The sequence below is a fragment of the Triturus cristatus genome, chromosome 3_1 (genome assembly GCF_964204655.1).
Source record: "Triturus cristatus chromosome 3_1, aTriCri1.1, whole genome shotgun sequence".
NCBI classification, from domain to species: Eukaryota; Metazoa; Chordata; class Amphibia; order Caudata; family Salamandridae; genus Triturus; species Triturus cristatus.
The window spans coordinates 506,964,887-506,992,352 of record NC_140583.1 but is presented as its reverse complement, the minus strand read 5'-3'; the positions used below and the strand labels follow the sequence as shown (position 1 = coordinate 506,992,352).

Here is a 27,466-nt window from a genome sequence, read left to right as displayed (position 1 = left end):
TGAAGTAGAAAGGACCCCTTCAACATTCTAAGCATCTTGCTTATATACCTTCCCAGAACCTACACACAATATTCCACTTGACATCACCATATTCTACCATAACTCCTAACACAACACCAACCAATCACATTTCTAAGCAGTGTTAAAGATTGTTTCACGTCATTTCATTATATTCCAAATTTGATTTTAGACTTGTTACCAAATTCTGGGATTATTTGAGCATTTTTCACAACAACAACATGTACAAAGTAAAAATGATTAGTGCAAATTGATTAGAATTCAATGTTTATTTGGAAGCAACACTATCAAAATTTACAGTTGAACTGTGCTGGATTAATCTGAAAATGCAAACATGTTAGGACAAAGAAAAACCATCTGGAAAATATTTTTTTTTTAACATTTAGATAAATTGTGTCCAATTGTATGTAATCCACATATTGCAAGGCAAATAGTTCTGGACTCATGAAGCCGCAAGCAGTCCAACTTCAGGTCAACAAATTCTGAAATGCCTAGCTACATCTTGATTATGTATCAAGTTCGAGTACTCCGTTTCATATCATAAACTGTGATTATTCCACCATACACAATCAAAAGTAAACAAACATGCCCCCTTTCTTTGTCTTAAATTTAAAATATAGTTTTATATCATAACATACAATAGGTGGCAGGTGCACACAGCACGTTTTACTCCGCCAGCCTCTGAATCATTATTGCAGTACAGCTTAGATTTTAGTTTCCTTATATGGCTTACTTGCTTTATACTCTAAAAAGGAACTTTCCCACAGTATTTTCTATTATCTTCCAATATTTCAAGCAGTAGAGCACTTTTCAGACGTACCAATATTTATTCAATTCAAATATAAGGCACTTAAGGTTTAATGTGCAGCAGACGCTCTAAAGATTTGGAAAGCCTGTTGGAAATAGGATATGAAGGTAGAACGCCAAAAAAGGGCAAGGGGCCAGATATTACATTACTGGGGAAGTGATGTTCCTCTAAACCATGATCAATAAATGGTCAAGATCTAAAACTGGAATCCGATTAAACACTTCTGCACATCGAGCACTTTTAATGCTCTGATGATAAACAAAACACAGTTTTAAGTACAGGTTAACTGTTAAATCATAGTTCAATTATTTTCACATACGTGTTCCATAGAAAGGCAAATGCAGTCTACAGAAAAAGATTAAAAAAATAGAAATGATTCAATCCTCTCCGATACAGTACTCCTCTCAGTACATGATGCTTCTCCCTTTCACAGACCGAAGATTTCCACTAACAACGCATTTTATTGCTGCAGTGAGTGCTGGATAAAGAAACTGACATGAATGAGGTGAGAAAGTAGCTTCTGGTTATCTCCGGTATGATGCTTCTATGAAATGTGACTGAATAATGCGGCACAAAGAAGCCACTGCTGACCATACGCGTTAACACAAATGGAAATGGAGAGGGATAGAGGTTTGTGCGTTGAGAGGGTCACAGTCCTGAGCATTTTCAGGCAAGCCAAGCCGTCCGGAAAGTGGCTACGAGTAGGTCGGCCACAATTTTGCTTAGTCAGACCTTTACAATCCTGCTGCCTGTTTACGGTCGACGGGTGACTGAGACCCCAGAATAGCTACTATCCAATGTGTATGAACGGGAAGGGGTAATGAGTGGTAAGGAGAGCTGGGGGCACCCCAAATGCTACATAGGAGGCATCTGCATAGCAGGACACAACACAATTGCTCAATTTCCCCTTTCTATCACTTTGATTTTAAAACAGTTTAGTTAAAATAAGTATTCTTAGCATGCCTGTGAAGAAGAAGCATACATTTCAAATGGATGCAAGGCACGTTTTGGTTCAGTAGCTACACTGCAGCACATAGGATGCATTTTTTCAACCGCAGACTGGTCTGGTACAGACTGATAGCCAAGAAAGTCTTGTACAGTTTCACAGCTTTGAACGAATTATTGTACTTATTAAGCTGCTTCTAACAGCAGATGCCAGTCCAGAGCACACAGCACTTTGAAGCTTCTTCCTAGTGGAGGAAGAATTTTTAATTCTAGGAGGTGGATCCATGGAATTATTTTATTGAAGTGCCGACAAGCTGTTCGTAAGCTGCTTCAGATGGCTTCTCTGAGAAGTAGCTGGCTGGGCCATTACAGCACAATCTTGAAGGAACTAAAAAAAGAATAATGAAGAGCATTAAAGGGACCACATTTAGATGTTATAGGTCTTGCATTAAACCGCTTTTTTCTGAATGACATCAACCATCCAACATCATCATAATAAGGACTGTAAACAGTCACTTGTACAATATTTAGAAGCGCCGTTCACTGCTAAATATCGTGTGGAGGACCAAAAATAAGACAGTCTGAGTTTGGCTGCATAGGTTCAGAAATTTCACATTGGCACCACACCCAAAGAAAGGGCCTATAGATAATAAATAACACGCCAACGCTGCTGAAAACTCACACCCACAAAGTCAGTCTTTAACTGAATGTGAGCATAAGACTACCCGATACACCATGACCAGAGATTGTCAACATGGACCCTACAGAATGAAATGAGCATCATGCTGATACTTTTGTTCTTCGCCCGTGATTTCCCTCTCTTGCATGGGCAGGCAAGCAAACTGTACAAAGCTGTACTAAGAGAACACTGTCACTTTAAAAGAATGTGAGACTTCCGTGCTCCAGTCTTCCTCCGTGCAGAAGCTCTACCCCCAATGTATATGCCACCACACCTATTTCCAGCACGTTTCTCCTGCCTGTACATTGTAAGTTCTACCATAGCATACACTTGTGGAGGTGATGACTGAGAGGGTATTGTGAAAGAGGAAGAGGAAAGACTAAGTCCCGGAATCACCATGAAGGAATTTTATCTTTATTCTGTTGTTCTACTCTCGCTACTGCCCAACTGGTTTGGCAAAATGGCATCACGCTTACAACACAAGAAAGGCAAAAAACAGGCAAGGTCGAGCTAGGCTTCAAGCAATTACACGGGGCAAAATTTTGGGACTCAAGGCACATCTTTCAAAGAAGCCAATGTGATGCTCTAAAATGTTTCTGATATGGACATGCTGTCGAAAAGCAATGCATGTTGGCTTTGCGTCATGGAATAAGCATGTAACCGCAAAGGAGCTAAAACGTCTTAAATTTGGTAAACACAAGACACTATCCACCTAGCAAAAATGGCTTTAGCTCTTATGTTACTTGGAGCGCGTTTTAGAGTAAGTTTAGCCCCAGTGAGCTGCCATGAAAAGGATGGCAATGAGAAAACTAGCCCTACAGGACCGCTTGGTGCTTCGGTGCATGGGGGTGCATGCAGGGGGCAAATGGTGTGCCCCTCTGTGTGCACCCCCAGTTCCTACACGCAAAGTCCATGCTTTGCTGGAATGTGCTGTGGCGGTCCCACGGCACTGCCTTTTTAAGGCTCTGCTATGAGGCTTCGAAAGGCAGCGTCCTGGCCAGTCGCCGCAGGATCGCCCACCCAGATTCCAACTTATAATTCGGTGGGCGGTTAAGTTCGGTGGTGTGGGAGTGAGGCGGTGGCGTGCCGCTCTGCTCCCATACCACCAAACTCATAATCAGGTCGTTTACAGTTAACAAAAAAAAAGTCATCTCACTTCAAGATGGGTTCCAGTTCAGAAAGAAAGAGAGCATGTGTGATTCTGGAGTGGTCACATTAAAGTGGAGATGGTTAATAGAAATTGTAACAACATTTGTCACAAATTGCATTAACAGAAGAGCTCAGATTACTGAAATCTCTAATTAAAATAAATTATACAGCAATGCAATTATTTCTACATAGAAAAAACACTACCTGACAAAATCTGGTGATCTTGAGATTACATGCTGAAACTCTGAGAGGTTTATGGTTCCATCCTTATCAATATCGGACTCCTCCAGAATCTGTTCAGAAGCAAATGCACATGGAAAGTTATAACCACAGAAAGATATTCTAAAAAACACGTACATGTAATCCATAATTAGCATTTCTGTAGTAAAGTCTACTCCTTTTTCATTGGAAAGTACCCGTTTAGAAAGGATTTACTGTTGTGGTGTATATATATGTCTCCCAATAGCACAGAGCAAAATGTGCAGTCTTTTGTACACATTTTATTTACCAACGCGACTTCTGGGACCTCCACTTTCTAAATCCATTTGCTTGTGGCTGTATATTCTACTTATTTCAGTGGAGCTCATCATTTTCTTCAATGGTGTATACATTTTTTTTTTATTAACCCAAACATTCAGAATCTACCTAAAACTCTAAGAATAGTAGTAAATGCACCACTGCTGAGGTGAATTAATGTCCATATAGTCCTTTAATGCTGACCTTCGGCAGCAGTGCAAGAGGAATAAGAGAAGAAGACTGCACAAATTAGTCTTTTAATGTTATTGTGTTGCATTTATTGACTGTATAGCAGACAAAGAAAACTTATTAATTCTGTGCAAATATAGTATGGTGATAAATATCTGGATGAGAAAGAGCGATCCAGGCCTTTCCGTAAACGGCTGACTGTTTGCAGGCTTTTAACAACAACAACAAAAAACAGTGAAAAGTTGCTGAGCGTGGTAGCAAGGTGGTGGATACACAATCTTACTGCAGATTCTTCAAATTATGATAATTCTCCAGACGCAAGACTGCACCAGAAACATTTCACCCCCAGCAATAGCTCCTTAGTGTTGGAGGGTGGCGCCAAGCAGTCACAGCCGTGACTCCTGCCGGCAAGATGTGATGATCAACAACTGCGCCAACACCCTCGCCCCACTCAAGAAACCACCCAACAGCCACACCAGAAAGAAAGCCACCTGGTTCACCGAAGAGCTCCAGACCTCCAAACGGACGGGACGAAAACTGGAGAAGAAATGGCTACACGAACAAACAACAGATAGCCACGCAGCCCACAAGGACGCCTCCCGCAAACATCACCACCTCATCAGACTGGCCAAAAGATCATCCCTCAAGAGCCGCCTGGAAAACAACGCACAAGACAGCAAAGAGCTCTTCAGCATCGTGAAGGAACTCTCCAACCCCAGCGCCAACACCACTGACATCCCACCCTCCCAAGAACTGTGCGACTCACTGGCCGCCTTCTTCCACCAGAAAGTCGCCGACATCCACGCCAGCTTCGACAACACGACCGCCCCCACCACACGGGACCCCACCGCCCCAGCAAACACCACCCATGGCAACCTCCTAACCTCCTGGACCAACGTCAACGATGACGAGACACGCAAGATCATGAACTCCATCCACTCCGGATCACCGTCAGACCCCTGCCCACACCACATCTTCAACAAAGTCGACACTGCCATCGCCCCCCAACTGCGGTAGATCATCAACATCTCCCTGGAGACTGCCACCTTCCCGGAAAGCTGGAAACACGCCCAAATCAACGCCCTCCTGAAGAAACCCAAAGCCGATCCCAAGGACCTCAAGAACTTCCGGCCCATCTCACTGCTCCCATTCTCGGCAAAGGTCATCGAGAAAGTCATCAACGCACAGCTGACCCACTACCTCGAAGACAACAGCATCCTAGACCCGTCCCAGTCCAGATTCCGAAGAAACCACAGTACCGAGACAGCCCTCATCGCAGCCACAGACGACATCAGGACTCAACTAGACAACGGAGAAACATCGGCCCTCATCCTCCTGGACCTATCAGCCGCATTCGACACAGTCTGCCACCGCACACTAAAGGAACGCCTCCAAGAAGCCGGAATCCAGGGAAAAGCCCTGGACTGGATCAGTTCCTTCCTCTCCGGCAGAACACAGAGCGTACGCCTCCCCCCCCTTCCGCTCCAAGGCCACCGACATCATCTGCAGTGTACCCCAGGGATCATTCCTCAGCCCAACGTTGTTCAACGTCTACATGGCCCCCTCGCACAGGTCGTCCGCCGACACCACCTCAACATCATCTCCTACGCTGATGACACCCAGCTGATCCTCTCCCTCACCAAGGACCCGACCACCGACAAAACAAACCTCCATGAGGGATTGAAAGCCGTCGCCGAATGGATGAGTAACAGCCGACTGAAGCTGAACTCGGACAAGACAGAGGTCCTCATCCTCGGACCCACACCCTCAGCCTGGGACGACTCCTGGTGGACGACCGCGCTAGGAACAGCACCTACTCCCACCGACCACGCTCGCAACCTGGGAATCATCCTCGACTCCTCCCTCACCATGGAGAAGCAGGTCAACGCCGTCTCCTCCGCTTGCTACAACACCCTCCGAATGCTCCGCAGGATCTACAAGTGTATACCCACTGAAACAAGAAGGACTGTGACCCAGGCCCTCGTCAGCAGCAGGCTAGACTATGGCAACGCACTCTACGCAGGCATCCCGGCCAAACACCTACAACGACTACAACACATTCAAAACGCCTCCGCCCGACTGATCCTCAACATCCCCCGCCGCAACCACATCACCCCCACCTGAGGGATATTCACTGGCTCCCCATCGAAAAGAGGATCACTTTCAAGCTCCTCACCCACGCACACAAAGCCCTCCACACCACCGGACCAGCCTACCTCAACGACCGACTCAGCTTCTACACCCCCACCCGCCAGCTCCGCTCCGCCAACCTCGCCGCAGTCCACGGCATCCACCGCACGACCTCCGGCGGCAGATCTTTCTCCTTCCTCGCTGCCAAGACTTGGAACTCCCTCCCCACACACCTATCACCTATGGTGGACCCAAGACCTCCTCACCTTCAGAAGACACCTCAAGACCTGGCTCTTCGAGCAGTAGCAGGCCTCCCATTGATGAAATCGGAATATATAAAGCGCCCTCTGGCACGTGGATGTCAGTTCCTGGCAAAATATATGTCACTGTGTGCTTAGGCTGTGCGGTAGTAATGTTTTACAAATGTAACAAAGATTATCACTAGGCTGCCCAACAAATGTCAGCTACTGGACCCCTCCATAGAGTCTCTCTTGGCTAAGGCACTGCACACCTGTAATCAGAGGATAACCAAACTTAAAATACTGCGTGATTTGATTAACACCTTAGTATTCTTGGCTCTGGCGAAGCTCACAACGAGCTGGTCATCTATTCTGTCTTCTCAAATGCAGTCGATACAATAAGATAGCTCCAATGCTGCAGGAGGCCTTCAAGTACGCAGAGACTTCCAATTCCAGGGCACGATTTCCAATGAAGCCATTATAACCATCCTGTTGTAAGACAGCAAAGACCTACTGGACTGCAGGAGTTATAGATCATTATCCCTGATCAATGTGGATGTCAAATTTCTGACCAAAATATTGGTGACCAGGCTAGGCAAGGTCATCCTCTCTCTTATCCATCAATCCCAGGTTGGATTTGTGCCAGGATACTCCTCCAAAAACCACCTAAGAACACTTGCACACCTATTGTGGGCCTCTGCAAACTCAGACCAGGAGACTTTGGTGATCGTCTTAGATGCAGAGAAGGCCTTCAACCACGTGGAGTGGTCGTATCTGTTTGAAGCCCTCCAACAGTTCAACCTAGGGTAGCAATTTACCATCAAAGTTGGTTGGCTCTATTAAATGCCAGAAGCCCACCTTGACTGCAATGGCTTTCTTTTGCGTAGATTCCCGACTAGACATGGGACACAACACAGTAGCTCTCGCTCCCCGCTGCTATAATTGCTAGTTCTGGAACCCCTGGCGATCAGGTACTTGCGCCTGATACATGGCATCGCACTTAGAGATAATATGGTTAAAAAAAAAGCGCTCTTCTACACCAATTACATCCTCATGACGGACACAACTGGGGGATTCTCTCCCAGCCCTCCTCGGACTCTTGGATAAATTCTTCTAGTGCCCACGGATACAAGGTTAATTGGGATAAGAGCAAGGTGATGGCAATGACCTAGGTCTCCACAAGTGAACGAGTCGAAGGGTTTAACTTTTGCTGGATGCCTAAAGGATTGAAGTATCTTGGGTTTTTGCTATACAAGTGCTTTTTACACATGGTGGAATATATTGTTCTCCCCCTGCTCGTGAAGGCCCGCACTAAATTAGCAAACTGGTCTGCCATCCAACTCTCTCTGGTGTTATGTGCAGGCCATGAAAATCGTAATTGCCCCCCAATTCTACTATGTGTTGGGGATGCTCCCAGTATTGATTTCCACAGCCCCGCTGTCGTAAATCTATTCAATCAACAAATCTTTCATCTGGCCAGGTACACAACCCCGGATGAAAATTCACAAACTATGCTCACACTAAATCTGGGAAGCTACGACAGCTGCACATGGCCTCCTATTACAGGGCCCATCATTTCTTGTAGTTCACTTGTTGGCTGTCCAGGACCAAAGATCGTTGCCACAAGGTTCACTAATGAGCCCGAATCCTGAAATGCAATAGGTCTCCAGACGTTTTCTATAAATATAAGGTCTGCACTCCACAGACTGACAACCCAGTGATCAGAGCCATGTTGGTCATATGGCAGTTGTCGCACAACCTTTTGACAAACAACCCGTGGATACACATCTACACCACATGGCAAAATCAAGAGATAAGCATCAGCGGCCACACTGTTTCTGGGTCCTCATGATTTGATTTGATTTGATTAGTGTACGGTTTGATGCGCTTCAGGTTATTGCAGAGGTGCGGTACTGGCTTAGCAGGGATACAGCCAGGTTTTTACTGCCTTTCTAAATGCCAGAAGAGACGAGCTACTTTTTATTGAGATGTGTAGAAGGTTCCATAACTTGGCTGCTCTCCACAGGAAGCTTCTTCCTCCCCACCTAGCCTGCTTGAACTTGGGTAATTTGAAGAAGTTTTGCGTGAGTAGAGCTTAGACTTCTTGCTGGGACATACCATTTGAGGTGTGTTCAAGAACTGCGGTCCTAAGCCATGAAGTGCCTTGACACAGACTTAAACTCTATCCTTTTGTCCACTGTTAACCAGTGGAGGGCCCTTAGTCTGTGGAAGACTGATTCGGATCTGGGAATGTCCAGCACTAGCCTTGCTGATGCGTTTTGGAGATATTGCAGTTTTGTTGGGTAATGGGCCTGAATCCCTGCATATAAAGCATTGCCGTAGTCCAGTCTGGACAGGGCCAGCGCTGTGACCACTGTTTTGCGTGATTCATGGGGAATAAAAGGACATTCTTCTGATAATTTTTTAATATATATCAAATGGTTGAGGACAGATTATTAATCTGGGCGTTAAAGGTCAATTTCTCATCGAATAGGACTCCCAGATTTTTGACTTTGCATACTGGGATTGGGCAGTCACCCAGACTGTCCGGCCACCATTTGGGGGGACCAGAAATCCGCGTTGGAGCCCAGAAGCAGAACCTCTGTTTTATCGCCATTTAGCTTTAAACAGTTAAGCTTCATCCATTGATTCACTTGCCTCATGCCGTCCCTGAAGCGGTCGTTCGTTTCGTCTACGTTGCTAGTTACTGACACCACTATTTGGGTGTCATCGGTGTACGAAACCGCCAAGAACCCACACTGCCTGATAATCGAGGCCAGGGAAGCAACGTAAATGTTGAAAAGAGTGAGGCTAAAGGAAAAGCCCTGGAGCACTCCACACAGTGACCTGAAGGAATTGGATGCATATTCTCCCAGAAGCACTGAACATGTTCTGCCCCTTAGAAAGGATGCAGAATCTTGGACCCCCAATTCTTCTAGACGAGTTAGGAGTAGCTCATGGTTCACAGTGTCAAATGCCGCTGATAAATCCAATAGTTTCAGTGCGGCCTTCCCTCCCGTGTCCAGAGTACTCCTAAGGCCCTCAGCTGCCATGACCAGAGCTGTCTCAGTTCCATGCTGCTCCCTAAAGCCATACTGTGATTGATCCAGAAGATTTCTAGATGCTATGAAAGGTTAGTTGTTTGTGAAGCAGCTTTTCCAACACCTTAGCTGGGAAAGGTATTCTGGAAATTGAGCGATAGCTTCTAGATTCCTTAGGGTCCAGATTCGATTTCTTTAGAAGTGGAATAACTGATGCTGTTTTCCAGGCATCCGGGAAGAGTCCTGACTGGATTATCTCTGTGAACACAAAGTATAACTGTTCACTAAGTAGTTCTGGGAACATATGCATTATTTTAGGCAAACATGGGTCAGTTGGGTCTCCGGACCTGATGATCTTTGCTGCCTGGCTGATCTGTTCTACTGAAGGGGGCGTGAAGCAGAAACCAGCTTTAGGGTTTGATGTACCCAAATCTGGATTAGGATACTTCGGTAAGGTCTTGGTGTTATGGTTGGTCTTAAATAGTTCGTACACCCCAGTGACTTTGTCCACGAAAAACTGTCCTAATGTATTGCAAAGTTCAATGCTACTTTCCAACTGATTCCCAACGGGGAGATTTGCAAGTTTTTTAACTGTCGCAAAAAGCTCCCTGCTGGAATTCTTAGCCTCATTGATCTTTCTACTGAAGTAGTTGCTTTTTACCCCTATAACCAATTTTGTATAATCAGTCAGAGTTCGGGCATAATCACTTTTCAAATTTTTGTCGCAGTTGGTTCTCCATTTTCTTTCTGCCCCTTCTGCATACTTGTTTTTGAACCCTGAGTTTTTCTGTGAACCAGGGTTCTGAAGGCTTTTTTCTTTTGGGGATAAAGCTTTTAATTGGTGCTACCGTTATTACCGCTGTCTTAATCCAGGAGGATACCCTCTCAACGGCCAAGTTACTGTCCGCCGCTGGTTCGGGTTTAGTCCTAAGAAGTATATCCTGTAACGTGGTGGGTTAATTTTGGCCCATTACTGGTAGGTGACTGGCTTCTGATTATCAGAGAGAGCTGGCTGCCCTGGATTCACAGTTACAGAAAATAAAATAGCTTTATGGTCAGACGGGTATTAGTTCAGTGATTTTAAGGTTAGGGTTGGAGGAAAAAATCCCGTCTAGCGGTGTCCTGTTTGACGATCTGGTTCAGGGAGAGCCTGGCCATAGCATCAACCAGTGCGGCGGTGTAATTGTCTGCTGATTTCTCTAGATGATAGTTAAAATCCCCTAGAATCGTAAAGTCTGATCCTTGCAGACTTGATTCTAAAATAGGGCTGAGAATCTGTAGCAGAGGGGTTCTTGACCTTGGAGGTCTATACAGCAAAAGGCCACTTAATGTGTAGTTCTTTGTGAGTGCAATCTGAAACAATAATAGTTCACAATCATGGGAGCTTCCCACGACAGAGCTACGGGCTTGCAGCTCTTCTCTACATAAAATCGCAAGCCCCCCCCCCCCTCCCTGCCCCCGCTTCCATGTTCTGTCAGCTCTAATGGCGGAATAGCCTGCCGGTAATGCTAGGGCAATATCCGGATCAGATGCGCCATCTGCCCATGTATCTGTGATAAAAGCCAAATCGAGTTTGTGTGCCTCTAGCAATTCTGCTATCTCTGTATTATGTTTTACTAATGATCGTGTGTTGATTAACACTGCCTTGAAGACCATAACTTCCTTATTACTAGTGGGGATGCCCTGAGATTCTAACTTATTTATTCTCAGAAAACTGAATGGCAGTTTACATTGCTCACACTGCTTGTCTTTCTGCAGATCCAGACGTTGACAACGGTGATTGGCCGCAAGCTTATGTAGCTCCTCACTCGTGTATAATATGCGATATATTTTACCGGCTCCTGGAGCAGGGGTTCTGGCCCTAGGCATGGGCCAGGCGTGGATGGGCGCAGACGGGCTTGCCTTTGGCGCGCCCGCTGCGCGTCCTCTCCGGCATCGATTTAAATGGGCTGTGCAGCGTGAGCACTAGCCGCTCACCAGCCAGAAGCCGAGGTGACAGGAAGTGAGGAAAACGTGAAAAAGGCTTGTGTTTACCCTCCGTTCAATCGGCACTTGCTGCGACGGACCAGGGTGCGGGCGGGACATTAGGTAATTTTGAAATCACCAATCATATAGTACACAGAATAACAATTGTTTAAAACCTCAAGTTTAAAAAAAGTCAGAGGGGATCTTGAAGGCTGACCAACTGACCACCAGAACCAGCTTTAAAACATTTCATTCGCTCCAGTCGAAATATTGCCTTCACTTGTCCAAACAATGGTCCTGGACTGAAAAACGCTGCTCCCCCATTCAATAATATCTAGAGACTGGGCAGGACCTGACCAGGGGGACCTATACGGGGGTGGTATCTGGCCTATATAGCATATTCATAGACCATATGATCTCCATGCCAGCCAGAGAACAGACGTGACAAAAGTGGCAGCTCTTGCTGGCTAGGGACTACACTGAAGATGACTGGCTCAATCTACTCCATACGCAGAACACCGACCTGTGAGAAGCCAAACTGAAATTCCACTACTTTAGACTGCTTCATAGTGGAACTGGACTCTCCAAAAAAAATTCAGAGCCAGCCTCTTGCCGAATGCCTTATGCTGGATATGCATAGTTGGCAGCTGTCACTTACAGCATATTCTCTGGCAATGGCCAGCACTTTAACCATACTGAGCTGATATGTGGTCGACCCTGAATGTTTAGGGACTGAACATCCACCCCTCGATAAACTTGGCCCTCCTACATTGCACTCAGTGTGATATCCACCAAGCATAACCATCGATGGCTGCCAACAGTCCTCGTACTGCACAAGAGGCAGCCCTCTCTCCCTAACCCTTTGGAGTGTTTGGCAGAGCTGGACAGGGTGGCGGAATGTTAGTGCCTGATTTACAATCTCAATGATCAAGTGGGAATGTTTAAGGCAGTATGGGAACCCTTTCTTTGCCCCTCTCCATACACAGATGGTAATGCATAGTCACTTACTAAGGGATTGGCATACATGTGTTCTGCCCTAACTCCCTCACCTGCTTGTGTTCCTTCTAACTTAGCAGAAATGAGCATAGGCATTAATCAAGCACAGGTACAATTCACTATGGGTTACATATCTGGTTAATGCGTAGATCAGTTCAAACAAATGGCTTTTGCCACAAAGAGTTCATACAGACAAAAAGTCATACAGAAGATTTTCCTGCGCACTCAGTCAGGTCACAGACAGGCCCCACTTTTTTAACTTGGTAAGGCTGCTGCTCCGATGATGCTGGCAGCATGCTCCGTGCATTAGTTCCTGCAACAGCAGTTTCAGTGGTGTGGGGCTGAGATGGCAGTCTCACCAAGAGTGCAGATTGCTAGGCGGGAATCAGCACAGCAGCCCTGCAAAGAGGGGTTGGTCTTTGTTTGCTTCTGCCTCCCAGGCAAGATGCAGATGGAAGGTTAGTCACTGCAGTAGAAGCCTCTACGCTTTATCAGGGCTAATGCATCCACGCTGATGGCGGAGTTTCTTGTGGGAGTTCCAACATTGGGCAGCGGCTCAATGTTGCTTCTTACTCCAATATCTTGGCACAGTCCACAAGGAAGATTATTCAGGGAGACCACAACACGCTTCACTCTCATTGGCAGTCAGCTTTTTCCGGGTGTTCCTTGCATTTGTAGCATTTGGCTTCTACTCCTGGATAGTCTCATCTTGCAGGGCCATGTGCTCTCCTTCACTCTTTCAGCAGGCAGGCTTCTAGGCATAAGGCGGAACCTCAGTTCCTACAACAAGAAGTGCAGATTTCAGGAGATGCCCCTTCACCTTTGGGAGACTGGAAGTGATGCGAAACCAGCCCTGGTCCCAAAGCAGTCCAAATACTCTCAAGCCATCTTCCTTGGTCAAAAAGAATTTGGAACTGAAATAAAGCAGATAGCTGGGGTCTCACTTTTATACTTATTTTCCAGACAGGGAATGTGAATCCACTGTCTAAGGCTTAGGAACTGGTTTGGGTCGTTTCTCTTTCTGGTTGTTTCTCAAACACAACCTTTGTGCAAGGTGAGCAATCACACAACAGGTAGCAATGATGCTGGCTTCTAAGCTTCTTGAAGCTGTAATCAGGGACAGACAAATGGCTGGCCCAGCCTAGAAACTCCTCACCTTGAACAAAAGAAACTGCCGTAATACCAGTCTCCAAATGGCAATGCTCAGGAAGAACTAGTCAGCTGCATCTTTGCTAACGAGGACCTCACTAGGTTTCTAAGGGTAGCCCTGTCTCCATTCTCCCTCACGCAAGTGTCTGGGTCTCCCAGCCTCCAGCTACAGGAATACTATTAGTAACAAATGTATTGATTTTGATTAATAAAAACCATTACAAAAATACACGTAAAAAAAGACTTTGGACGTAATAAGACAAGCAAAGTGCAATTCTAAAAGCTTAAAAGTCTCTGATGAAAAGGTGCCTTTGTTCAGCTTCTTATGAAGGGGTTCAAAGGTCTGTGCTGTAAGTTCCCGATTATGTGGTTTAAAACTACCTTATGTGGTTCTTGGGTTGACGCGAAGAGCTGCACTCTCTTGCTTTGATTCTACTAGTGACAGGAATTTCACTAGCTTCCCGTTTAGCTGCTGGTCCTTGGGGTCAAATCATGCAACCACAGCCTGTCTCCGGGTTGAATACCTCGTTCATTAAAGTGGGCTTTGAGCAATGCTGTCCTTACCTCCTTTAGTTCGGTAAAAGCAGATTACATGTTCCATGTCTTCAGTGGCATTCCCACATAATCTGCATGTGTTTCCCCATTTCTCCCTCTGCCAAGGTGGAAGGTGGGGGATGGCTGGCAGGATTCCAAGCCTGTATTTTAAGAATTGTTGTTTAGTCTTCCTGGAGCACCCCAGATTAAGTATGACTGTGGTCCAAGTGATTTGTAACTGCTCAGTCATCCAGGTGTGTCTCCTGGATGGACAGAGGCCGCTTTGTCTTCCACAAGGGAGAATGTTTTGATTACTTTTTTTTACTGCTTGCTTAAAGAGTGAGTGGGGAGTTATAGTTTCCCATAGGTCGAGTCCGGTAGTACCAAGTGAAACCTCCAAGTATGTTCTGGCCGGCGAGTTGGGTATGTTAGAGAATTCTTGGCAGAGCTGGTGGTTCAACATGTTCCGTGGAGAGTTCTTAATTTTGTGCCAGCACATTATGTATGAACCGTGCCTTGCCAAGAGTTGTTTAGTTAGACCAAACTCCAAACGTATCTGTGCAGGTGAGGCATAGGTTGGAAGGCTAAATATAACTCTATAGGCCTTGGCCATGGTGGTGTCCACCAGTTTTGGGTCCCTGCCTCTCAGTGCCTCACTGCCATGGTGATGCAGGGTAGGATTTTGGCTTGGGCGACCCGGAGGAGAGATGAGAAGATAGGTCCTGTAAGCTTTGCTTTTAACTGCCTTAGTGTTATTGCTATTGTCATCCCCTTCCTCCTGATGGACTCAAGTTGGTTGGCGAACTGACCGCCCTCATTGATGGTTACGCCTAGGTATTTGTAAGCAGGGGTGTTCGCGATTGGAGTTTTTTCAAAGTACCAAGAGTGGGTCCGTCGTTTGCCGTTTATTGTCAAAGTTTTTGTTTTATTGATGTTCACTTCTAAGTGGTTTTCGTTGGCATACTCGTGCATTTTACTAAGCAAGGGTTGCAAGCAGATTTTAGTGTGGCTTATTAGGACAACATCATCGGCATACAAGATACTGGAGATAGCTGTGCCTCCAAGCCGTGGGGCATGCGCATTGCAGGTGCAGAGGACTGATGTCATATCCACTGTATACAGGTTAAACAGCGTTAGGGCGCAAGCACACATCCCTGTTTGAGCCCTTTGTTGGTTGGTATACGCCTTGAAAGATGGGAGCCTAGTTTTACCTGTATCCATGTATTGGAATGGAGGTGTATTAAAAGATTCAAAAGAGAGGACGGTATTCCCCAGGAGGCCAACTTTCTCCACAGTCTTGCTCGGTCGACACTGTCAAAGGCTGCCTTGAAGTCGATAGAACAAAAGTGGATCCCCTGGTTGGATGATTTCACCTGGTCAATAAGCAGTGACATAGTTAGTATGTTGGTTGATGTTCCTGTATATCTTTTCCAAACCCAGTTTGGGGAGGGAAATTATTTCCTTCTCTTTAGCCCAGTCCTGGAGCTCTGTGAGTAAGGTGCAGGCGAAATATTTTGTCTCTATGTCTAATAGTGCAATCAGACAATATTTTTTGGGTGAAGTTTTGTCGCCGGCCTTGAAAATTGGAGAAATTATGGATCCCTTCCATGAAGCGGGTAGAAGTCCGGACTGTCTGACGGTCTCTTCCTCTGGGTTCCTTTCAGGTTGTATTTGGTGGATCAGTTGGTTATCCAGAATTGCTTGTTGACTAGATGTTTGCTGATTGAAGTGGGATTCTAGAAAAGTTGTCCAGGAGTTCTCTGTGATATACGATATAAGGCCTCCCTGTGCCGGCTGTAAAATTTTGTTGAAGGTGGCCTAGAAACGCGTGCTGTTGGTCGCTTGGGAGTCATGGTAGAGTTTTGCCCAGAATGCAATTTTGTTGGACCTTTTGATATCCCACTTGAGTTTTTTGGATTGGGCTTTCCTTTGGCGGAGTTGATGGTTTAGGCCCACATACCCAGGGTAAAGCATCAGCACTCAGAGTTTTATTAACCGATTTTTTGAGCAATTTTAGTTCAGTTCACTGTGCTCTCATAGCCCTCCCCACAACTGTTGGATCACTTGAAGGGGTATATCTAGCTAGGGTCGAAAAGGAACTTGCAAGTGTAACTGTGAAGGATACCCATGAACTGATCGGGGTGGCACTGAAATTTGTATGATCACGTAGCAGTGTTTTGCAGCCTGGAGCACCTCCCCGGTATTTACAAGAGAGGACTTGATTCTTTTTAAGTTTAATGTGTGGCATGCATGCCTGCCCACTGGATTAAGCGTCAGTTTGTGCGGGAATGCTTGGATTGAGACTTCCTGGGCCCGTGATCACTGTCCCCTTGGTCTCCTAAGTGAAATCCTGAAACGTATTGGAAGAGTGAAAGGGAGACTAAAGTGTAATCTATGATGAAGTTTGCAGTTTCCGAGTAGAATGTAGCGGCCGGAGGGGAGTCATCAGTAAATCTTCTGTTTAAAACCCTTAGATTGATGTGCTCCAGATCTTCTAGCAGCTCTTTCCCTAGCTTGGTTGGTCTGCCATAATTGCCTTTATTTTGGGTTGGTATATTCCAGCAGAAGGACTGAGCCTGTATGTCGTCGTTTGACGATGTGCCTAGGATTTGCTGGTTTAAATCCCTGGAGAGGATGAGGTTGGTGGTATTCGGAGAGCTAAAGATAGTGAGCAGGTAATCGGTTAATTGTTTTGACTCTTGTTTTTTCCGTCTCAGATTTATATATGTGTTGACCACTAGCACCTCGTCTTTATGGCCATTGAGGTTTAGGTAGATCTTGACTTAGTTTACTGATGGCAGTGGAGATTGAATTTCTTGTGCTATATAAAATTTTGTTATGGCGATGTAGGTGGTTAGGCCCCCAGACAGGTGACGATATTTCGATTTTCTCAGTGCCGGAACATGGAAGCAAATGTACCCCTGTAGTTGATATTGATCCTCTGACCAGGTTTCCTGCAAAAGGACAATGTCCAAGGTTTTTAAGTATGCGAGGAATTCAGCATCAACTACCTTACTGTTCAGCCCATTGATGTTCCAGGAGCATAGTTTCATAGTTGTTTTGTCATACAGGAATACACTTTTTTTGTTTTAATGTTTTTTTTTTATTGAGTTTTGAGTCAAAAAAACAAATACAGTAAAAGAGAAGTAAAATATTACAGATCACACAAGCAAGTATCACATTTGGTTGTACACATTGGTAGCTAAAGTAGCACCGGCCAAACAGGACTGACCTAATATGCAGCGACATTACATCCTGCCAGGCAGTGATAGATAAATGTACAGAAAGTCAAATCCACATAGATGGGCGGCATTATCGGCATTTAGCAGTACCTCAATTTGGTGAGCATTATCAACAGAAGGAGCGGCCCAATCACTGAACCCACCAGCACACTCTTCCTCCCACCCACCCAGTATATGTCCAGGACATTTTGTCTTCAGTCTTGATCCTCACTGGTATCGTGACGTGACATCTGGTATTGTGCAAATAAACCTCAAAAATGTTTCGGCCGACTGCAGGGGGGGAAGCAATTAGTTATAAACAACCTATTGGGTATTACAATACATCATATCTTTTTCCCACTCTGCAACTGTTGGTACAGGGCCACGCATCCAACGCATTGCAAGTCTACGTTTCGCCAGGAGCAGCCCAATGGCGACCAATTTACGAACAGTTTTCCGGAGAGGTTTTGTGTAACCCAGTAACGCCAGTAGGGGATCAGGGACAAGAGACAATCCAGCAATATCATTTAGTGCCTGAAAAATGTTTCTCCAGAATACCTCCACTGGGGGGGAACTGCCAGGCTACAGGAAAATAAAACGGCCCCTGGCATGTCACATCTATCACAGCAGTCAGTGTCATGTAGCCAATATCGACAGTCGTTGTGGAGTGTAATGAACCCTCTGTAAGAATTTAAATTGGGGCAACCTGTGGCGGCCATTCAGGGAAACCTTACGAGTGGCCTCACAGCAACAATACCAAATATCATCTGTGAGCGGAACCCCGATGTCAGTTTGCCATGCCAGCTGCGCCTTAGTGTATGACGTGGTCCTAGTAAGTTGTGACGAGGCATATAGGTGAGATACTAGCTTAACAGGTGACTTTGAGCTCAATAGTATGGATAGGGCCGGGAGGTCTGGAGGCTCTAGGAGCTCATCGCCCAGTACCACGCACAGAGCGTGGAGAGCCCTAAAGAAATAAAAGTGCGTTAGTGCAGAGGGACTTGTTACACCAGCTATCATCTCCTCCCAGTAGCCCACCCTACCATTTCTAAACAGATCTCCCATATCGTGTATACTAAGGCTGTGCAATGAGCTAAGAGCCCCCCGCTCAGAGCTAAGAGTGAACCACCGACACCACTCCACCCTCAAAGGAGGCGAGTATAATTGAGCCCCAGCCTGCATCCTAAGCAGCACGTGCCAAGATTGAACTATGGAGTGTACCGAATCCAGTACTCCACAGCGTCTGATAGGCAGATTAGTCAAGAAGCGTGGCAAAGGGTCTGGGCTAGCAGCAACCTTTTTAATCTGGAGGTGTGGTAAATCATGCAGGCCGTGGATCCAGCAATGGGCATGCGAAGCCTGCGCCACCCTATAATAAAGATCCAAATATGCTGTGCCCAATCCTCCCGCAGTAGAAGGTAAAGTGAGAATTTCTAATGCCACACGTGGAGGCTTGCCCGGCCAAGCTAGCTTAATCATTGAAGTGCGCAGCTCTCTGAACATATGCTGGGGCACAACTATGGGTTTATTGACAAATAGAAAAAGGAACCGGGGGAGCACCACCATCTTCATTAGGTCGACTCTTCCCACCAGAGAAAACGGGAGCCGAATCCATCTGTCTAAATCATCGCCTATCTTGGAAATAGCCCTGCCATAATTTGCCTTAATAATTTGGTCCGCGTCTGAATGGACTTGGATTCCCAAATAGCGAACCGGATCGGATGTCCACTGGAGAGGGAAGTCAAGAGGAGTCGGCACTGTAGCCGGTTTTAACGGAAAAATTATGGATTTGTCCCAATTAATCTCAAGGCCCGAGAGACCCCCAAAGCGCAGCACTTCTCGAATTACCGGGGTAAGGTGTACATCTGGGTCGCGGATGTACAATAGCATGTCATCCGCGTAGGCCGAGACAATTAAGTTGTATTTGGGGAAGCGAAGCCCTCTGTGTCCGTGATACTCCTGCAGCGCCTGCAGCAAGGGCTCAGCGGCCACCGCTTACAATAGAGGGGATAAGGGACATCCCTGTCGAGTGCCCCGCGATATGTGGACCGGAGTGGAGACTGTGTCTCCGGGTGCACACCCGTGCAACTGGCGAGTTAGAAAGCACAGATACCAATTGCAAAAAGACCTCTCTGACTCCCATGCATCTCAAAACAGCAAGCATAAACTTCCATTCAATTGAATCAAAGGCCTTTTCTGCGTCTAAGAAGACCGCAGCTACCTTTACCTCTGGTCGAACATGCTGAAGGGCACAAATACGGTCCTAAGATTGTATGACAGCGCGCGGCCTGGTATGAATCCGGCCTGCTCAGGGCCGACCAACAGGGGCAATAATGGAAATAGACGATCAGCCAGTATTTTAGCAAATATTTTCGTGTCCACATTAAGTAACAAGAGCGGCTGATAAGAGGAGCATTTTTGGGGGTCTTTATCAGGTTTCAATAACTTAATTATCAGGGCCTCACACATAGAAGGGGGCATGACCCCATCTACTCCCATCTCGTGAAACAGGGTACTCAGGTGGGGAATCAAGATATCACTAAAAGCTTTATAAAAAGGCACTGTCAACCTGCCCTCCCGCATAGAGTTGAGTGCCAGTCTTATCTCCATAACCTCCACAGGGCGCATTAGGAATTCACTGTGCCAGTCTATCAACCACGGGAGCTTGATGTATTCAAGATAATCCAATATACTATCGTCACTAGGAGCAACCTTAGAGCTGTATAGCTCTCGATAGTATCTACAGAACTGATTGTTAATATCTATCTGCTCTGTCAGGACAGAGCCCTCCTCGTCAACCAGCTCAGCAATGCCCCCAGTCTCTGATCTACGGCAGGCCAGTGCCTCCAGCATCGAGCCCGGCCTGACAGCATCTCCATAGACTCTAGCTGTAGCATATTTGCCCATATGCTTGACTTCGCTATCGGCCTCCTTATGGTACTCTTCAAGCGTAGTTTTTAGCAGCTCCTGTATCTGAGGATCGTTACTAACAACTATCTCAGCCTCAAGTTTAGCCATTTGGGATTCTAAATCGAGCAAGCCTGCCTCTAATAGAATGAAGAACCCCCGCGTGTTTGCTGATAGCAACACCCCGTATAAAGACTTTAAACGACTCCCAGACCGTGGCAAAGGAATCTACTGAACAGACATTAATATTGAAAAATTCCTTGATAGCATCAGTCAGCTCGGATTTAAAAACTGCGTCGAGTAGAGAGTATGGCGGGAATCTCGACAAAAAGGGGGGAGGACCTCTCGAGGCCACATTGATCACTATGAGCCAATAGTCTATGCGTGTGTGAATGTCATGGTTCGCCGAATAATGTGTGAACCTGCCCCTCTCGCAAGATCTAGCTCTCCACACATCCACTAGTTGCAGTTGTAAGGCAATGTCAGTAATGGCCTTTGCAGAAGCAGATAGAGGCCGGGGGGGGGAGGGGGGGGGGGGCGGAGGGGGCTTTCGAGCGATCAACCGCTGGATCTAAAACACAATTAAAATCACCTCCCCAAAACACCGGCAATGGGTTGCGGTCCCTGAGAAGTGCAAATATGGACTGATAAAACTGTGGGTCATCATAATTGGGGCCATAAGAATTAACAATGAGAACATTCAGCTACTTGCCATAACACCTGGATATGACATGTTCGAGGCATATGAGCTGCAGATTACACACTTGTGCATAGATCGCCATCTGGTGTTGGCCTCGGATGTTTGCAGTTGTTTTTTCTCTTGGAAAGTCTTTGGAAGTCACGAGGTCGGTGACTCCTCCTTTGGATCGTATTGCGCATGGGCTTCGGCTCCATCCTCAGATTGTTTTTTTCCGCCATCTGGCTCGGATGTGATCTTCGCGCTCCGGTTCCGAACAGATTTCCAGTTCAATCGACGCGCAATCCTCACCTCAATTTGCGGTATTGTTTCGATCACGATCGCCACACTCGGCGCAGCTCTCATCGATCAAGACCTTCGATTCCAGTCGTCGACGCCGGCCTTCGGACCTACCCAAGCTCCGGTCCTGGCTAATGGAAAGGACTCCCTTCAAGAAGTGCCCTCGATGTGGGTCCAAATTCCCCCACACCGATCTCCAAAGTATGTAATCTCTGCCTCTCCCCTGAACACGAGGCTTGAGACTGTCCGGCGTGCAAGTCCTTCCAGTCCAAGAAAACTATTCGAGACTGAAGGGCAAGAAGAACCATGGCACAATCGTCGACGGCGATTCCAGATGACATCTTCGGAGAGGGCGTCGACGCTCCAGAAGAACACCACACCGAGGGCCTCGTCAGCGCCTTCGAAGCCGACGATTCAGATGTGGAGGACATCACTCCGGCACAGAGGGTCGTGAGTACCAATTTGCCCCCCTCCGCACCCTCGCCGGCACCGAAAAAGGCTTCGGTCACGCCTTCGCCACTGGGCCTAGGTAAGACCAAAGACACTGCTTCTCACACCGCACCTTCGGGACCGGTAAAGAAGCCGATTAAGCCTTCAGGAGGCTCGGGCTCGAGCCAGCCCACCGTCGGTGCCGACAAACATTCCTCCGCACCGACACCGAAAAAGAAAATGGCCTCCTCTTTGGCACCGAGCTCCATACCGAAGCACTCGGTGCCGAAACCCAGTTCCAGCTCCTCGGTACCGACCCCATCCCCGGAACCGGCAAAAGCACACAAGGCCACCGGCACCGAGATCTCGAAGCCGAAACCCATCTCGGCACCGACCAAACAAAAAGCCCTTTCCAAGCTGCATACTTCCAAACAGGACACTAAAGCCAGAAAACCAACGGCCCGATGCCTTCGGCGCCGACGGATAAACCACCTTCAGAAGAACTCTTTACACCGGATCCCTTGCAAAAGACATTAACCAAGGATCCCAAAACCAGACATTTGATGCTCAGCATCAATAAGACAGCTGGAAAAACCTGCCCCTGCTTCACCTCCAAAAAGGAAGGACTCTGCTACCTCACCTTTCAGAATACCTTCCCCACCTCTTCCATCCCCTCCACCTTCCCCCCTTCATCTTCTCCTCCACCCCCTCCTCATCATCATCATTCCCCAACACTCCCTCCGGATGATGATGATCATGACGACACATATGAGGACATAGGGGACGTGCCCCATGACTTACCCTCAGGGGACCCTACTCCCACAGGCTCCCCAGACCCATGGGACGACTAACATCACCGACATCCCTAACGTCCCACATAATGATATCAATCCTTCGAGACCATCCCCACCAGAAGACTCATTGGGGTTCAACCATTTACTCCAAAGGGCTGCACACTGTCACGGGGTAGATCTCCATACCGGCCCAGTGGAGGAGGATTTCCTCCTCGATACTTTCGACACCACGCATAGGGCCACCTCCATACTGCCCATGCTCAAAGGGGTTATAAAACATGCGCCAGAGGTCTTTAAAGACCCAGTCAGAGCCAGGGTCATTAACCCGTGCATCGAGAAGAAATATAAAGCCACCCCTACAGATCCCTCCTACATCAGAGGGCCAGCACCACTAGATTCCCTGGTAGTGTCCACAGCACGAAAGAGGGCCAACTCCCAGGCGTCAGGCGAAGCACCACCACCTGACAAAGAGTCCAAACTCTTGGACGCATCCGGCAAGCGCACTGCATCAGAAGCTGCCAACATATGGCGTATCGCCGATACACAAGCGCTACTAGCACGATATGATAGGGCCCATTATGACGAACTAGAAGCCATAATGCAATACCTCCCTGACAAATACAAAAATAGGGCAAACAAGTGAATTCAGGAGGGCAAAACCATCACTAATACCTCCATCCGTTGTGCCCTAGATGCAGCAGACACCGCCTCCAGGGCCATCAATACTAGCGTCCTCCTCCGTCGCCATGCCTGGCTCAGGATTTAAACCAGAAGTACAAGCTTCCATCCTGAATCATCCCTTTGACCAGGAACATCTGTTCGGCCCAAAAGTGGATGAGGCCCTAGAAAAAATGAAAAAAGACACGGACACGGCCAGATCTATGGGAGCCATACAATCACACCCTCCCAGGCGTTCCTTTCGCCGTTCCTCCTTTCGGAGCACATCCAGAGGCTACTCCTCTGATACCGCTTCCACTTCATATAAAGCTCCTACCCAATCCACATTCACAAGGGGTTACCAAAGAGGCGGCTACAGGGACAACAATAATAAATGCAGAGGCAAGACAAACACCGCCCGCTCTGCCTCCACACCTACCCAATGACTTTCCTCCACTCCCCCCAGACCACCCCACTCCGGTCGGGGCAGACTCAAAAATGCCCTTCATGTCTGGGCTACCATCACCTCAGACAAATAGGTAACAAATAATTTGGTCAGGCTACTGCCTAGAACTAATATCTACCCCCCCAAACATTCCACCCAGACAACGCCCAATGTCACAGGAACATCTAACATTACTGAAGCAGGAGGTAATCTCCCTCCTACAAAAAGGGGCGATAGAACACGTTCCTACCAACCAACGAAATCTGGGGGTTTACTCCCTATATTTTCTCATACCAAAAAGGGACGAGACTCTACGGCCCATCCTAGACCTCCGGCCCCTAAACACATACATACACTCAGACCATTTTCACATGGTAACACTTCAGCAGGTACTTCCCCCTGCTCTCCCAAAATGACTTCCTGACCACTTTAGACCTAAAAGACACTTATTTCCACATTCCCATACACAACGCTCACAGGAAGTTCCTCAGATTTGTAGTGGACAACCAACACTACCAATTCAAAGTGCTCCCATTTGGAGTCACAACAGCACCACGAGTATTCACCAAGTGCCTAGCAGTCGTGGCAGCACACCTCAGGAGACAACACATCCATGTCTTCCCATACCTAGACGACTAGCTAATAAAAGCCAGTTCATACAACCAGTGTGTACAGCACACGCATGCCACTATCCAGCTACTTCACCAACTGGGCTTCACGGTAAACCACGCAAAGTCCCATCTGCAACCGTCCCACATAAAACAATACCTCAGTGCCACCATAGACACCTCAAAAGCGCTAGCCTACCCCAGTCTGGCCAGGATCACAAGCATTCAGGCTCTACGCGCAAAATTTACGGCACAACACTCCCTTCCAGCTCGAGTGTTTATGCAACTTATCGGGATGATGGCCTCTTGCATATTCATAGTACCTCACGCAAGACTCCCGATGCGTCCTCTCCAAGAGTGCTTAGCGCGCCAATGGAACCAGGCCCAGGGTCAATTAACAGATCTGGTGTTGGTAGACGGTCGTACCCATCGCTCTCTGCAGCGGTGGACCACCAAAAACATTGGACCCGGTTCCTCAGATAGTACTGACAAAGGACGCATCGCTCTCCGGCTGGGGAGCTCACCTATTACATCAAACCATGCAGGGCAGATGGACACCTCAACAAAAGTTACTCCACATCAACCATCTGGAGTTACTAGCCATATTTTTAGCCCTAAAATCTTTTCAAACACAGATTTCAGGCAAGGCAGTCCTAGTCCGCACAGACAATATGACAGCCATGTACTATATACAAAAACAAGGCGGCACACACTCTCCACAGCTCTCTCACCTAGCACAGAGCATATGGAGATGGGCCATACCCAAGAAAATCTTTCTCCTGGCCCAACATGTCCCAGGAGTCCAAAACACTATGGCCGATCTCTCAGACAGACACAACAGATCCACGAGTGGGAACTACATCCACAAGTTCTTCACCCGTACTTTCAAATGTGGAGGCATCCACAGATAGACCTCTTCGCCACCCACAAAAACATCAAATGCCCAAGCTTCGCCGCCAGATATCCACACCCGTTGTCCAAAGGCAATGAGATATGGATAAACTGGTCAGGCAGATTTGCGTACGCTTTTCCGCCTCTCCCACTCCTTCCATTAGTGGTGCGCAAACTACAACAACACTCCCTCACTCTCATCCTAGTAGCTCCAACTTGGGCCAGACAACCGTGGTACACCACACTGCTGGAACTATCTGTAGTACCGCACCAAAAGTTACACCTCTCTCCACACCTCTTAACCCAGAACCATGAAGAGATCAGGCACCCGGACCCAGCTCAGCTCAACCTAGCGATCTGGCTCCTGAAATCCTAGAATTTGGTTACCTCAATCTTCCCCCTGACTGTATGAACGTCATCAAAGAAGCTAGGCGACCAACCACTAGAGCGTGCTACGCCGCCAAGTGGAAACGTTTTGTTGTCTATTGCCACAACAATACCATCAATCCCCTAGATATGTCCATTCAACAAATCATAGGCTATTTACTACACCTACAAAGATGCAATCTAGCCTATACGTCTATTAGACTGCACCTCACAGCCATAGCAGCTTATCTGCAAAACAGGCAACATCTATCACTTTTTAGAGTACCTGCCATTAAAGCCTTCATGGAAGGCCTTAAAAGAATAATTCCCCCCCAGACTGCCACCCTCACCTGTGTGGAACCTAAACATCGTTCTCACCAGACTAATGGGGCCTCCCTTCGAACCTCTGCACAAATGTGAACTTCAATTCCTAACATGGAAAACCGCTTTTCTTGTGTCCATCACTTCCCTCAGAAGGGTCAGTGAGATACAAGCAATTACCATTCAAGAACCTTTTCTCCAAATGCACCATAACAAGGTTGTTCTCCGTACCAACCCAAAATTCCTCCCTAAAGTCATTTCTCCCTTTCACCTAAACCAAGCGGTAGAACTACCAGTATTCTTCTCGCAACAACAAACCGTTGCAGAGAGAGCTCTTCACACACTAGATGTCAAAAGAGCCTTACTCTACTGCATACAGAGAACACAACCTTTCCGTAAGACCAAACAGCTGTTTGTCTCTTTCTCTCCACCACACAAGGGCAACCCCATCTCCAAGTCGGGAATAGCTAGGTGGATTGTCAAATGCATTCAGATTTGCTACCACAAAGCAAAATTAACGCTATCCATTCCCCCTAAAGACCACTCTACACGTAAAATAGGGGCTTCAATGGCATTTTTAGGGAACATCCCATTAGATTATATCTGCAGAGCAGCTACATGGTCAACACCGCACACTTTCACTAAACACTATTGTGTAGATGTGCAAACTCAGCAACAGGCTAGTGTGGGCCAGGCTGTACTCAAAACATTATTTCAAACCACTGCAACAGATACGGGTGGTCACCGCGAAGGTTGGGTACTGCTATATAATCTATGCACAAGTGTGTAATCTGCAGCTCATATGCCTCGAACGGAATATGCTACTTACCAGTATGCATCTGTTCTTGGCATGTAGAGCTGCGGATCTACACACGCCCACCCGCCTCCCCGGCTACCTTTATCTGTTCCAGTTTATCTTATTTAGATACAACACACATGGGCATCTTTCCTGTTATTACTATGCTCAATCTTTCCCTGTTGGCGAAAAACAATCTGAGGATGGAGCCGAAGCCCATGCGCAATACGATCCAAAGGAGGAGTCACCGACCTTGTGACTTCCAAAGACTTTCCAAGAGGAAAAACAACTGCAAACATCCAGGCCCAACACCAGATGGCGATCTATGCACAAGTGTGTAGATCTGGAGCTCTACATGCCATGAACAGATGCATACTGGTAAGTAGCATATTCCATCTACCAGCTTGGTCAGTCTCACAGTGTTCAAGTTGGAGCCCAGATTTGGGATTAACCCATGTCAACACACCCCTGGAGTGTGAAGTGAAACCCGCAGCGTGGAATTGGCCTATTGATCTACTACCCGTGAGCCACGCACATCCAGGGCGCAGATGTGTCTCCTGAAGCAAGGTAATGTCGACCTCCTTCCGCTTCAAGTAAGCTAAGATTTTGCGCATTTTCCTATGATCATTGAGGCCCCTGACATTCCATGTCATGAGGTTCAACCGCTTAATATGACCGTGCACTGCATGATGTCCTG

At 47.0% G+C, this 27,466-nt stretch overlaps 1 protein-coding gene across 6 annotated transcripts in view; it reads right to left on the bottom strand.

Annotated features, from left to right (window-relative positions):
* Positions 1-272: 272 nt before the first annotated feature.
* Positions 273-27,466, bottom strand: part of CIB1 (calcium and integrin binding 1) — an 86,408-nt gene continuing 59,214 nt past the window's right edge. For all 6 annotated transcript variants that reach the window (XM_085644396.1, XM_085644397.1, XM_085644401.1 and 3 more), the window contains 2 exons: positions 3,804-3,892; positions 273-2,159 (listed from right to left, as the gene is read on the bottom strand). In XM_085644396.1, coding sequence (XP_085500522.1) covers positions 2,138-2,159; positions 3,804-3,892 — 111 coding nt within the window. In that variant the 3' untranslated portion in view covers positions 273-2,137. The remainder of the gene's footprint in view (positions 2,160-3,803; positions 3,893-27,466) is intronic.